This window comes from Hyalella azteca, unplaced genomic scaffold (assembly GCF_000764305.2).
Source record: "Hyalella azteca isolate HAZT.00-mixed unplaced genomic scaffold, Hazt_2.0.2 contig2779, whole genome shotgun sequence".
In the NCBI taxonomy this organism is placed as follows: domain Eukaryota; kingdom Metazoa; phylum Arthropoda; class Malacostraca; order Amphipoda; family Hyalellidae; genus Hyalella; species Hyalella azteca.
The window spans coordinates 19,590-34,035 of record NW_025933041.1 but is presented as its reverse complement, the minus strand read 5'-3'; the positions used below and the strand labels follow the sequence as shown (position 1 = coordinate 34,035).

General features: G+C 39.0%; 1 protein-coding gene across 1 annotated transcript in view; it reads right to left on the bottom strand.

Annotated features, from left to right (window-relative positions):
* Positions 1 to 628: 628 nt before the first annotated feature.
* The window catches only part of LOC108672982 (obscurin), a gene marked incomplete at its 3' end in the record, with an annotated part of 19,821 nt that continues 6,003 nt past the window's right edge, over positions 629 to 14,446 (bottom strand). The window contains 3 exon segments of the mRNA XM_018160749.1: positions 629 to 800; positions 12,199 to 12,356; positions 13,523 to 13,570. Coding sequence (XP_018016238.1) covers positions 629 to 800; positions 12,199 to 12,356; positions 13,523 to 13,570 — 378 coding nt within the window.

Below are 14,446 nucleotides of genomic sequence, written 5' to 3'. Positions count from 1 at the left end.
TTTAATGAATGTGATAAATGTATAGAATGTGATACAACATTTTAAATTGTAATGTGCTAGCCCCAGCATCAAATAAATTCGGTAACTAGTGTGACACTAGCGCCGTGATACTAGTAACATAGTATTAGTCTTACATCACTATAACCACTAGGTCAAGTTCGGTCAAGTTCCTTGATATTTAAATATTAAATTAAACTTGGCTTTCTGACATCTTAACTGACTGAAAAAACTTGGCTCTTGACTGATTCTACATATTCGGCAAACTGGCTGCCGATTCCATAGAATCGGCAATTCTACGATTTCAGCCCGACATAAATATTATTATTTTAATATTAAAACTATCATTACGTATATATTAACACTATTTCTGAAAACTGGCTGCCGATTCCATAGAATCGGCAATACCGCGATTTCAGCACGACATATACCTATATTATTATTTAAATTATTACCACTATAATAATAAATAAACACTATTATAATATATGTTACCACTATATGACACGTCACCGCACGTCACTCACTGTTGACGACGTACGTCGTACTTTATTATTATAACTATTATAATATCTTAACACTATTATAATATGTAACCACTATATAACACGTAACGTCACTCACTATTCACGACGTACGACGCCTCTGACGTGACGCCGCCCTCACAGTTGCTGACGTGGGCGACGTAGCGTCCTGAGTCGCACGTCTTGGCGTCGTCCGTCCATAAGACGTAGACCTCGTCGCCCTCCTTCTTGAGGACGACGCGTCCCGCCTCCCCCGTGTAGGACTTGCCGTCCTTCGTCCTGACGAGGGGGACGGTGATAGTGAGGGGACCTGACCCACTTCTTGACCCACTTCTGGACCCACCCCTTGACACCCTTAGACCGACCCCTTGATACCCTTAGACCGACCCCTTGATATACCCCTTGACCCACGTCATGACACACCTCATGACCCACCCCTTGACCCACGTTTTGATCCACCCGTGACTGACCCCTTGACATACCTCTTGACATACTCCTTGACACCCTTAGACCCACCCCTTGACTCACCCTTTGACCCACCCCTTGACCCACCCCTTGACCCACCTAAACGATTAATTAATGATGTTATGGAAATTTTTTTTAAATTGCTAATGACATTTTTTAATTTTTTATTGTTTCCACCGTAAACGTCCATAAAACGTACCGACGTCTACTGTTGGCGTCCATTAGACGTACCAATCCGTTAACGTCCATTAGACGCACCAATGTTTTCCGTATGTCTTCCGTTAACGTCCATTAGACGTACCCACGTCTACCATTAACGTCCATTAGAAGTGTTACGTCTACTGCTAGCGTCCATTAGACGTACCGACGTCTATCTGATCCACCATGCCTGTTCTATCGTTCTAGCCCCTGCCAATCTACATCACACTGTAGGTAGACTATCAATAGACTATCAGGCAACCAAAACCCCAAAATCACTTTGATTAACTTTGCCAAAGCCGATTGGAAAAAATACACTGCCGAAACCGAAGAGCCTTTAACGAATTTTTCTTTTCCCATCGACCTACCAACAACCGATCGACAATTTTACAAAATTCTAATCACTGCAAGCAAGCACAATATTCCTTCGCACAGCTACATGCACTCAAAACTTGGCCTCTTTAAAAATGTCATCAATTGCATGCTCACCAATGACAATGCCTGACAACCGAAGCCGCACAACATTTCACTTTACTCACTACGGATATCATCAATGGTCTGAACCAATAATGGCCTGCTCACCAAACTCTCTACCCAGTGAAAATTTACAGACGTGTCTGCTTCTGATTTGGATTACCAGAAGCTGGGGCGACTCTAAATTTTGTTAGGGTATTCACTGCGCTCACTGCCTGGACTTCACAAAAGCCTTCGACACAGACAGCCATCGGAGACCATCGGTTTGTGATGTACGGCCTCCTCTCCTCCCGACTACCCAAACCAGTCATCCGCTAGATATCCAACTATCTCCACGGCCGTTTTCGTCACTGAACCTCAAAACAACGTATTAGGCGTCCCACAAATGTTGGTTCCGTCAACTGCCCTCATCTACTACTACGGTACTTCAACCACCACCGAACATATAACCACTACCTACCCTCCAAGGAACTTTAACCACTTTCAAACATCTAAGCACCACCTCCCTCCAATGTACTTCAACCGCCACCGAACATCTAATCACTACCTACCCTCCAAGGTACTTTAACCACCACCTAACATCTAAACACTACCTACCCTCCAAGGTACTTCAACCACCACCTAACATCGGAACTATCTCCTCTCATTATCATTAACGTCCTGTAAACCTAGCAACGTCTACTAATAAGATCCATTAGACGTACCGACGTCTCGCAAGTGCCGTGGGTGTTGGTGCCCTTCACCGAGAACGTAGATTGGTCCTTCTCTGCGACGTCTTTGAAGACGAGCGTGTGGACGTGCGTCGAACGGTCCTCGGTGATGTCGAAACGTCCCGACGGCGGAATGGGCTTGCCGTCACGCAGCCTAATGGGCAGAAGAGTGACCGTTAACGGATGACCGATAATTTTAGAAGGTCCCACACGACAGAGGGGCCTCCACTTACCACTCAACAGATGGGTCACCCTCTTATCACTCTCCAGAAAGCTCCCCCATTCACCACTCAACAGTAGGGTAACCCAATCACCATTCAACAGAAGGGATAGGCTTCCCCACTCACCAACCAACAATAGAGTACCCCCACTCGCCAGTCAACAGTAGGGACGGGGTGAACCCACTCACCACTCAACAGAGGGCTACCCCACTCACCACTCGTAAGAAATCACGGGCTCCCCCACTCACCAACCAACAAAAGAGTACCCCCACTCGCCAGTCAACAGTAGGGACGGGGTCCCCCACTCACCACTCAACAGAAGGCACCCCCACTCACCACTCAACAGAAGGCACCCCCACTCACCACTCAACAGAAGGCACCCCCACTCACCACTCAACAGAGGGCACCCCCACTCACCACTCAACAGAAGGCACCCCCACTCACCACTCAACAGAAGGCACGGGGTCTCCCACAATCTGGCAGGTGAGCGTCGCCGCAGTAAATTCCTTCACGAAAATATCCTGCAGGGGGCGGCGCACCCGGGCCTCCTTCTCTGTTGGGGAGAGAATAGGAGAGAGGAGGATAGTGGGGGAAGGAGGGGAGAGGAGGATAATATGGGAGTTTTAGGCGGAAGGAGGGGTTTCTTTCTCTGCAAGAGGAGGTGAGGGAGGGAGTTGAAATGAGAATATTATGAGGAAGGGATCAAATCTTTTTCTGCGGGAATTGGGTAAAGGGTAAAAGGAGGGTAATAAGGTGAGAGAGAAGGCCTACCTTCTTAGCGGGGAGTTGAAAAAGGGGAAAAGGGGAAGGGATAGAATTAAGATTGTAAAACACATCGTATAATATTAAAATTTCCAAAAAAATGTTAGAGCGATCGTTTCTTGTTTGAAAATACAGTTGTGCGCAGTTCGCATCAGGGTATGTTAGTGAGCCGTCAATTGAATTTTATTCTAGACTGACGGAGCATAGAGGGAGAAGTTTTTGAGTAGCAAATTTGCATGCATAAGCACAACATTCTGCTGTAGTGTGTTCAAGCTTTTTATTACAAATTTTTGATTAAAGTATTCAAAAGTTCTTCCCTTAGACAGTATATTTACAGCAGTACCCACCATAGACAGCAATACCCACCATAGACCGTAACATGTCCAGTAACAACCACCATAGACACTAACACCCACCATAGACAGTAACGTTGCCAGTAACACCCACCATAGACACTAACACCCACCATAGACAGTAACGTTGCCAGTGACAGCCACCGTTGCCAGTAACACCCACCATAGACAGTAACGTTGCCAGTGACAGCCACCGTTGCCAGTAACACCCACCATAGACAGTACCGTTGCCAGTAACACCCACCGTTGCCAGTAACACCCACCGTAGACAGTAACGTTACCAGTAACACCCACCATTGCCACTAACACCCACCATAGACAGTAACGTTGCCAGTGACAGCCACCGTAGACAGTAACGTTGCCAGTAACACCCACCGTTGCCAGTAACACCCACCGTAGACAGTAACGTTGCCAGTAACACCCACCATAGACAATAACACCCACCATAGACAGTAACGTTGCCAGTAACACCCACCGTTGCCAGTAACACTCACCATAGACAGTAACGTTGCCAGTAACACCCACCGTAGACAGTAACGTTGCCAGTATCACCCACCGTTGCCAGTAACACCCACCATAGACAGTAACACCCACCATAGACAGTAACGTTGCCAGTAACACCCACCATAGACAGTAACACCCACCATAGACAGTAACGTTGCCAGTGACAGCCACCTCCTTGATCTTGTTCTTGAGTTTGCAGCAGTACTCCCCGCTGTGGTCAGGGTCGCACCCCGTCCTCTCCAGGACATATTTGTCACCCTCGTGTCGGAGGGCAACGCCCCCGGCGCCCCCCGTCAGTTCCTTGTTGTTCAGGAACCTGGAGTGGTGAGAAGTGGGTCAAAATAAAGTGGGTTATGGAAAGAGATGGGTCAGAAAAGGAGGGTTTGACCAAATGGTCGTTGGGTCAAAATAAAGTAGGCTGTGGAAAGATGGGTCAGAAAAGGAGAGTTTGGGAAAATTGTTGTTCAGGAACCTGGCGTGGTGAGAAAGTGGGTCAAGATAAAGTGGGCTTGAAAAGATGGGTCAGAAAAGGAGGGTTTTGGCCGAATGGTCATTCAGCAACCTGGCGTGGTGAGAAGTGGGTCAAGATAAAATGGGCTGTGAAAGAGATGGGTCAGAAAAGGAGGGGGGTTTGAACAAATGGTAGTCGAGAAATCTGGTGTGGTGAGAAGTGGGTCAAAATAAAGTGGGCTGTGAAAGAAATGGGTCAGAAGAGGAAGGTTTGACCAAATTTTTTTTGAAACATGACGTGGTGAGAAATGGGTCAGAAAAAAATGTGTAATGTCGACGTCTGGGCCTTGGTCCTCTCAGTCATTATTCACTATTCACAGGTGGACTCACAGCCATTATATAGACCACCTAATCAACAGAGTACGTAAATGTCGTACGCTGTTGACTACGTACGTACGTACGTAGTCGTACGATTACATACGACGTAGTCGACAGCGGCTAGGCAATCGGTATCACTTGAGCGAAGCGAGCGTCGGCGTTGAGCTTCCAACTAATCTTTACCTTATCCTGTTTTAAACATGTGCTTTCCGGGTAATTTGTTTGTTAAATAAGTTTTCTTTTTATGTAGAGGGATACGAATTAAAATTCGGCTTCCTATCGCTGACTTCGATAGCGAAATTTGATTATTTAGGGAAAATTTGCTTATACAGTCAGATAATTATTTTGATTTTAAGTCTAAATTTCGAATTAAGTGGTCCCGGTATCTTTCCTACGCAAAAGACTAAAGATTGGGCTAGAGAAAAATGGTGACTAGAAGTGGTTCAGGTATTTCACGCCTGACATTTCAAAATCATCCTTTGATTTCAATAGCTTATTTCAAGCAAGAATATTTTTGGTGAAAATATTTCGAATCAAACCGCTGTCAAAATTGGTGTAATGTTCATATCATGGAACTTCGATACTTATTAGGCATTTTCCCGTGGTCTTTACTCTGCGCTGAACCATCGTTCGTTATGGATGAAAGAAGTTTCTTCCAGCAGCTGTTTACTCGAATGTAGCAGCATGTTCAAATAGAATTGTTGACGAAACCATCTGATCATTACGGTGGTAGCATTAATCACTGTCGTTTGAAGAAATTAATACTTGCAATACTTCAGTTAAATATTTTAAAATGACTCAAGTGCCAAGGCCTTTCCGATGGCTCAACGGTAGAGGCTCGGCTTCGCGTGCGGGTAGATCGGAGTTCGAATCCTGCAGGCAGGGATTTTCTTCAAGTTTATTTCTCACGAGGTATGTGTATGGTACTCTGGGCCTATACTTTCAAAGAAAGTTAAGAGATTGTAAGTTCATCAGCCAATCATTGACGGCCTTTCAAGCAAAATCCACCAATCATGGACAAGAAAATAGTGCGTAAGTACTTACGTTCACTTAATCATAGACAAGAAAATAGAGCGTAAGTATAACACAATTAATGAATTAAATTAAATAATTTGGACAAATTGACCCACTTAATTCATGAGTGCAGAGTTAGACATGATATATACACGAGTGAAGAAATGAACACAAGCTAAACATCAGGAGATGAATAACACACCATATACAAGTTAGCAACACAATATACAGTAGACAACACAATATACACGTCAAAAACACAAAAAAAACGTTATTGAAGGAAACAACGTAAACTCTACAACGTTGTAGGCGATTTTGGTGCAAAAATTGCACGTTTTGGGGATTTTAAAAGGAAAATTAAATTTTTCCCTAACAACAACACAATATACAATAAACGACAGCATAATATACAGGTCAATAACACAATGTACACGTCAAAAACACAAAAAAACGTTATTGAAGGAAACAACGTAAACTCTACAACGTTGTAGGCGATTTTGGTGTAAAAATTGCACGTTTTAGGAATTTTAAAAGGAAAATTAAATTTTTCACCAATAAATAATTTTCATACAATACAGATTTAGAAAAATTAATAACCAATTTGAAATTTTGACAAAAAAAAAAATAAAAAAATTTAATATAAAAATATTGCTCTGAATTTTCAGCGTTTTTTTTCTCGAGATACAATTTAGAATAAATACATTTCCATTTAAAGGGTTTTTTAATTAATGTCCATTTACTATTTCAAACCTTTTTTCCTCCGCTACAACATTTTCTTCTCATGTTACAATCTTTTTCTTCTTAAGTTCCAGCCTTTTCTTTTTAAATTACATAATTTTTTCTTAAGTTACAGCCTTTTCTTTTCAAGTTTCAGACTTTCCTCTTTACGTTAAAGACTTCTTCTTAAGTTACAGCCTTTTCTTCTTAAGTTACAGCCTTTTCTTCTTAAATTTCGGCCTTTTCTTCTTAAGTTACAGCCTTTTCTTCTTAAGTTACAGCCTTTTCTTCTTAAGTTAAAGCCTTTTCTTCTTAAGTTACAGCCTTTTCTTCTCAAGTTACAGCCTTTTCTTTTTAAGTTACAGCCTTTTCTTCTCAAGTTACAGCCTTTTCTTCTTAAGTTACAGCCTTTTCTTCTTAAGTTACGGCCTTTTATTCTTAATTATGGCCTTTTTCTCTTAAGTTTTGGCCTTTTCTTCTTAAATTACGGCCTTTTCTTCTTAATTACGGCCTTTTCTTCTCTAGTTACGGCCTTTTTTTCTTAATTATGCCCTTTTCTTCTTAAGTTACAGCCTTTTATTTTTTCTTCTCTGGTATCCATGATACGACTCTGTTGTGATAGTGACGTGCAATTTCCTCTTCGTGGTCTAAATCGTCGCGTTATATGAACGATGAACAATGAACAATAGTGACGAATAATAATCATTATAAATATTTGTCACCATGGAAATAATGTTAATGGAAATAATGTCATGTATCGGTTATGCTAGCATGAAAACGAGATATTTTGTGGTATTCTGTTGCTTGAAAAATATATAATGAACTAAAATAGATTTATTTAATTGATCATGCTATAAATAAATGAATAAAATAGTCATGCGTTGAAATTAAAAACTGTAAACATGTATTAAAATTATTAAATATAATAAACAAGCTTTAAATATGTAGATTTCCTATAATAAATTTCTTATAATTCTCTTTCTTTAATAAATAATTTACAGCCAATTGTTGTTAATTCAAATATTAATTGTCAATATCAGCAGCAACTGATATTTTTACAATAAAAATATGTACAAATAACGTGCAAATATTGTACATTTTTATCGACATTAGCAGTTATTAGCATGGTTTTATATCATTTTTAAAATAAAGATTAGATTTTTCCAGCATAAAAACATAATCGAAATATATTTTCGGCGATTTGTTGTTATATTAAAAAATTTTGTTACCAATTTAAGAAATATTGCATGGATCTGGTAATAAAATATTTTGCAGCTAATTTTGAAAAAAAACTTGATGTTCATTGTTTTTGATATTGATAGTTTTTATCAATATAACTATATAATATTGCATAACGTTATATAATATTTTAAAATATTATATATATAATTGTTTGTATGCACATAAATTGAACAATGAGTGTAGTATGAAATGGATGCACATATAAATGGGTAGATAACCTGGGTAGATAACTCTGTATACGCAGACGTAGATAACTTTAGTAGATAGAAAACCTTACGTTTTTTCTCAGGTAGATCCGAGGTAGATGAGGATGTGTTTTCTACATCACACACGGCTGTTGAGAGACGCAATAATCCAATGTAGAAGTAGAAGCTACTATAGTAGGTACGTATATAAACAATTCATGTTCTACACGTAGAAGTAGAAACTACTATAGTAGGTACGTAGATAAAAAATTTATTTTCTATTAATAAAAATGTCGGTTTTTCCACATTACGGAAGATGAGGTGAAAAATTTAAAAAATGTTCATTATAAACTAGTTATAAATGATAACAAATGGAAACATTGAATGTCGCACCTATAAAATTCATGGCTTCATGTCATGATATAAATTTCTATTATTATAGATGCATATATAAAATATTCCAATGCTATATTGATAATATTTCACAAGCTAAATTCAATGAAAAATTTATCTTATGAATTAACAAAATTGATGAATAAGGTAGAAAAGATTTATTTATCCAAATTGATAAACGAACGAAAATGCAAAATATTTTTTATTAACAATAAGAATTGAGATAATTAAAATTGGCATAACTGAAAATAATGAACAGAGATCTTAGAAATTAACAAAAAAATTCTTGAAAAAACAGAGACCGTAGAAATTAACATACAACTTTTTAAAGTCCGGAAATCAAAGAAATTTAGATAAATTTTCTTAAAGAACAGAGGTCTTAAAAATTAACATACAACTTTTTTAGTAGATAGAAAACCTTACGTTTTTTCTCAGGTAGATCCGAGGTAGATGAGGATGTGTTTTCTACATCACACACGGCTGTTGAGAGACGCAATAATCCAATGTAGAAGTAGAAGCTACTATAGTAGATACGTATATATGTATAAACAATTCATGTTCTACACGTAGAAGTAGAAACTACTATTGTATGTACGTATATAAACAATTCATGTTCTACGCGTAGAAGTAGAAGCTACTATAGTAGGTACGTATATAAACAATTCATGTTCTACGCGTAGAAGTAGAAACTACTATAGTAGGTACGTAGATAAAAAATTTATTTTCTATTAATAAAAATGTCGGTTTTTCCACATTACGGAAGATGAGGTGAAAAATTTAAAAAATGTTCATTATAAACTAGTTATAAATGATAACAAATGGAAACATTGAATGTCGCACCTATAAAATTCATGGCTTCATGTCATGATATAAATTTCTATTATTATAGATGCATATATAAAATATTCCAATGCTATATTGATAATATTTCACAAGCTAAATTCAATGAAAAATTTATCTTATGAATTAACAAAATTGATGAATAAGGTAGAAAATATTTATTTATCCAAATTAATAAGCGAACGAAAATGTTAAATATTTATTATTAACATTGAGAATTAAGATAATTAATATTGGCATAACATAAATAATGAAACGAAATCTTAGAAATTAACAAAAAAATTCTTGAAAAACAAACATCGTACAAATTAATAAAAAATTTGTTGGAAAATAGAGATATTAGAAATTAACAAAAATTTTCCTGAAAAACAGAAATATTAAAAATTAGCAACAAATTTCTGGAATTACAGAGATCTTAGAAATTAACAAAAACTTTCTTGAAAAATAGAGCCCTTAGCAATTAGCATAAAATTTTTTAAAGTACGGATGTCGAGTAAAAATAAGATAAATTTTCTTGAAGAACGGATATCGAAAAAATAACATAATCTGTAATACCGAACGAAAAAAAATCATCATAATTGTTCTGAAGGAAACATTCCTCTCACCGTCAAAGGTGGCGGGCGGCTGCCGCGCCAGGTTTTCTGTGGCGTCAACAGAAAACGTTATTTTCAGGCCAGGTTTTTTAGGGGGTACCTCTTTATTTTCGATGGCCCCTACCTCCCCCTTCACCGTGAGTCCACCATCCTCCCCTTCAGGCGGCCCGATGGACGTGTCACACGTGGACATCATGGACACTTTCCCTTGAAACTTTTTGTCCATTTCCTGTCCATCTTTGATGATTTGGGTTTTTCGTTCGAAAATGACTTCGTCCATCACAGTTTCGTGTTTCTCGAGCCGATTTTTATCTGTCTCTGTTATGGTCGCTAGCGTTTCACATGATTCATTAAAAGTTTCTTTCTCGCCCGTCTTCGTTTCAGTATCCATCTTTTCTTCTTCGGTTTTATTTTTTGTCTCCTCTTTCCGTTTCTTTTCCAGTTTTTCCTTTTTCGAGTTGCCTGTACCTATACAATAATCGTGAGCTTTAAACATTTGGGTCATTCATCAAAATTGCACTTACCTTTCCATCAGATGGAAAAGCATCAAACTTGAACGTTTACATCAAACGAAAAAACACTAAACCTTCACTTTTCCGCCAAACGAAAAAACGTCAAACTTTCACTTTTCAGTCAAATTGAAAAGCGTTAAATTTGAACCTTTAAATCACATGGAAAAAGTCAAACTTGAACTCTAATATCAAAGGGGAAGTAGAGGTTCAACCACAATTCAGGAAGGAAAACATCAGGACGTAAGAATGCACTTTTTGGCATGGAAAATAGGAAGTTAACCAAAGTTCAGGTAAGAATAGCATTACGATCAAAGAATCACATTTTTTGACTAGAAAAGTAGGAAATCAACCAAAGTTCGGGTAAGAATAGCATTAGGCCAAATAGTCCATTTTTTGCCATGGAAATTAGCAAGCCAACCACAATTCAGGCAAGAATGGCATTAAGACCAAGAAGCCCAATTTTTGCATTAAAAGAAGTCGACTAAAATTCAGGTAGGAATAGCATAAACACTTTAGAAAGAACATTTTTGCAAGAAAATTTAGACAGTAAATCATGAATTGAGACGGGAAATTTGATTAAATTACTTATCCATTTAATAAAAACGTTTTCAATTAATATTAAGTGGAGCTTTGGTGGCCAAACCAAGAAACGCCGGAAAAAACATGAACGTTAATTCATGAACGAATTAATTAATAATTTGATTTAATACAGTCAATGAATCTAGAGAATGTAAATTGATCAACTGGTGCGAAGAAGTTTATGAATTCAACATAAATAAATAATTCAACAAACTTATTGAATGACATAAATGTATTGAATGTGATCCAATATTTTAAATTGTAATTTGCTAACCCCAGCATTAAATAAATTCGGTAACTAGTGCGAAACTAGTGACATGACACTAGTAACATAGTATTAGTCTTACGTCACTAGCCACTATGTCAATTTCGGTCAAGTTCTATATTTAAATAATAAAAAACTTGGCTGGCTGACCGCTTGACTGATTCTACATATTCGGCAAACTGGCTGCCGATTCCATAGAGTCGGCAATACCGGATTTCAGCACGACATAAATATTATTATTTATTATTAACACCATTAAAATATGTCAACACTCATATAATATATAACCACTATATAACACGTCACATAATGTCACTCACTGTTGACGACGTACTTTAATATTGGCACTATTTATATTATATTATTATATTATATTATATATTATATATATATACTATTATACTATTATATTATTGTATTATATTATTATTATACATTATTTACTATATTTTACTATTATATAACACTATTATAATATATAACCACAATATAACACGTCACCGCACGTCACTCACTATTAACGACGTACGTCGCTTCGGACGTCCCTATATTATTATTTATATATAACCACTATAATTAACACTATTTATATTATATATTAACACCATTAAAATATATAACCACTATATAACACGTAACGTGACTCACTATTAACGACGTACGACGCCTCGGACGTGACGCCGCCCTCGCAGTTGCTGACGTGGGCGACGTAGCGTCCTGAGTCGCACGTCTTTACCCCTTGACACACCCCTTTTTACCCACATTTTTACCCACCCCTTGACCCACCCCTTGACCTGCCCCTTGACCCACCCCTTGACTTACCACTTAATCTCCGGCACGGGCACGCCTGACACCTTAAGGGCAATCTTGGCGGCCCCGCCCTCAAGGAACTCCTGGTCCTTAAGGGGCTCAAGGACTAAGGGCGCCTCGTGTAGGCGGAACTTTGCGCTGCCCACGCTGTCCCCGTACTCGTTGCTCAGCTGCACGCAGGGATACCGGGTCAAAGTGAGTCAGGGTGACCCACAAAACGAGTCATGGGTCATCCATAAAGGGACACTTGCTACGAGTGGTACTGATTCATCTTATATTGGGCCAAACTGGGTCAGGATGACCCACAAAACGCGTCATGTGACGTTTATATAGTGACACATGCTCCGGGTGGTACTGATATATCTTTTTCTGGGTCAAACTAGGTCAGAATGACCCACAAAACGCGTCATGGGTCATGTATATAGTGATACAGGCTCCGAGTGGTACTGATGCATCTTTTGCCGGGCCAAACTGGGTCAGGATGACCCACATAAGAGCGAAAAGTGCAAACGCTATTTGGACGAGGTCTCTGTATACATCCTACGCTGAACATTTAGTGCCCAAAAATAAATTATGACATATTTTCTTGAACAAAATGTTTATCTTTATTGGATTTATACCCTAAAAGTTCATTTCAGCGGTATTTTAGCTACTGAAATTGAAATTCCTATTTCTATTGGATTCATTATCTTGAACTCCACTTATGTTAAAATTGATCCCGCTAGAGCAAAATTTGCCTATAAATTGTTCATATAATTCAGAGGTTCCATTTCATTTAATTTATACTCCCTTAAACTAATTTTTGCCGCACTTCACGTAACGTACTCTGCTTCCCAGTTACAATTCGGAGCTTGTGTCTGTGCCGATTGAAGCAACAGAGCAAATTTAGAGCAGGCTGGGAGCGGATTAAAAGCCGATTTAGGGAAGACTAAGAACAGGTTTGGAGCTGGTTTGGTGCAGGTTTGGAGTAGGTTTGGAGCAGGTTTGGAGCAGTTTTAGCGAAGAATCCATAATGCGCGCCGTGTTCCAACAGTCTTGAAGCAAAATTTAAACCTCAAGCTCCAGGAGTGGCCAATTTGCAGAATGGATTTCATTAATTTTATATTTCAAGTTCAAAAAGAGACATGCCTGCGCCATACCTGCTCCCCCACAGCTCCTAGCCTGCCCTGCGCGGTGTTGGCCCTGTCTCTTATACACATCTAGNGTAATAAAGGTAATAGTTGGGTTACTGGCCATCACCTGAGTTGGTAATAAGGGTAATAGTTACTGGTACTGTCCATAACCTGTCTCTTATACACATCTAGATGTGTATAAGAGACAGCCCCCACCCCCTCACCGTGACGGAGTACCCCCCCACAACCGCGGGGGAGGCACAAGCGATCACCAACATGCTGGTGGTGTCGGTGCTCTTGATGGTGAAGCCCTCGGTCTCCGCCCTGATGGGCTTACCGTTGAACGTCCTGCGGGAAGAGGGGAGGTTGGGGTTAACAGTGGGGTAATAGGGGTGACTGGGGTTAACAGGGAGTGTGTTTTGGGCAAATGATGTAATGAATCCATAATTTGATGCAATGAGCCCCACCATTTGATGTAAAGATCCCCACCATTTGATGTAGTGAGCCCTATCATTTGATGTAATGAGCCCCACCATTTAACTGCAGGCTTAGGGTTGGCCTGGAATTCAACCAGCATCTTGATGTCCTTAGCCCCTTCCTTGGCGCAGGCGTCCTTAAGGGGAGTAAGGAACTCGGGGGGAGCGCGGATCACTAAGGACCCCTCGGTCTCAGCCTCCCCAGACGCGTTCGACAGCTGGGGAGGGAGGGGAAATTGGGGAATGAGTAGTGCCTTTATAACATAGGTATTAATATAGGTATAGGTATAGGCAGATAATATATTATATTATATATTATATATATATAATATAATACCAATGACCCCTCGGTCTCAGCCTCCCCTGACGCGTTCGACAGCTGGGGAGGGAGAGGGAATTGGGGAATGAAAAGTAGCGTTATAACATAGGTATCATAAAGGTATAGGTATAGGTATATAATATATAATATTATATATATATAATATATAATATTATATAATACCAAGGACCCCTCGGTCTCAGCCTCCCCTGACGCGTTCGACAGCTGGGGAGGAAAGGGGAATGAGGGGAATGAAAAGCAGCTTTACAACATAAGTATTAATATAGGTATAGGTATAGGCAGATAATATATAATATTATATATTATATATAGTATAATATATATTATATATA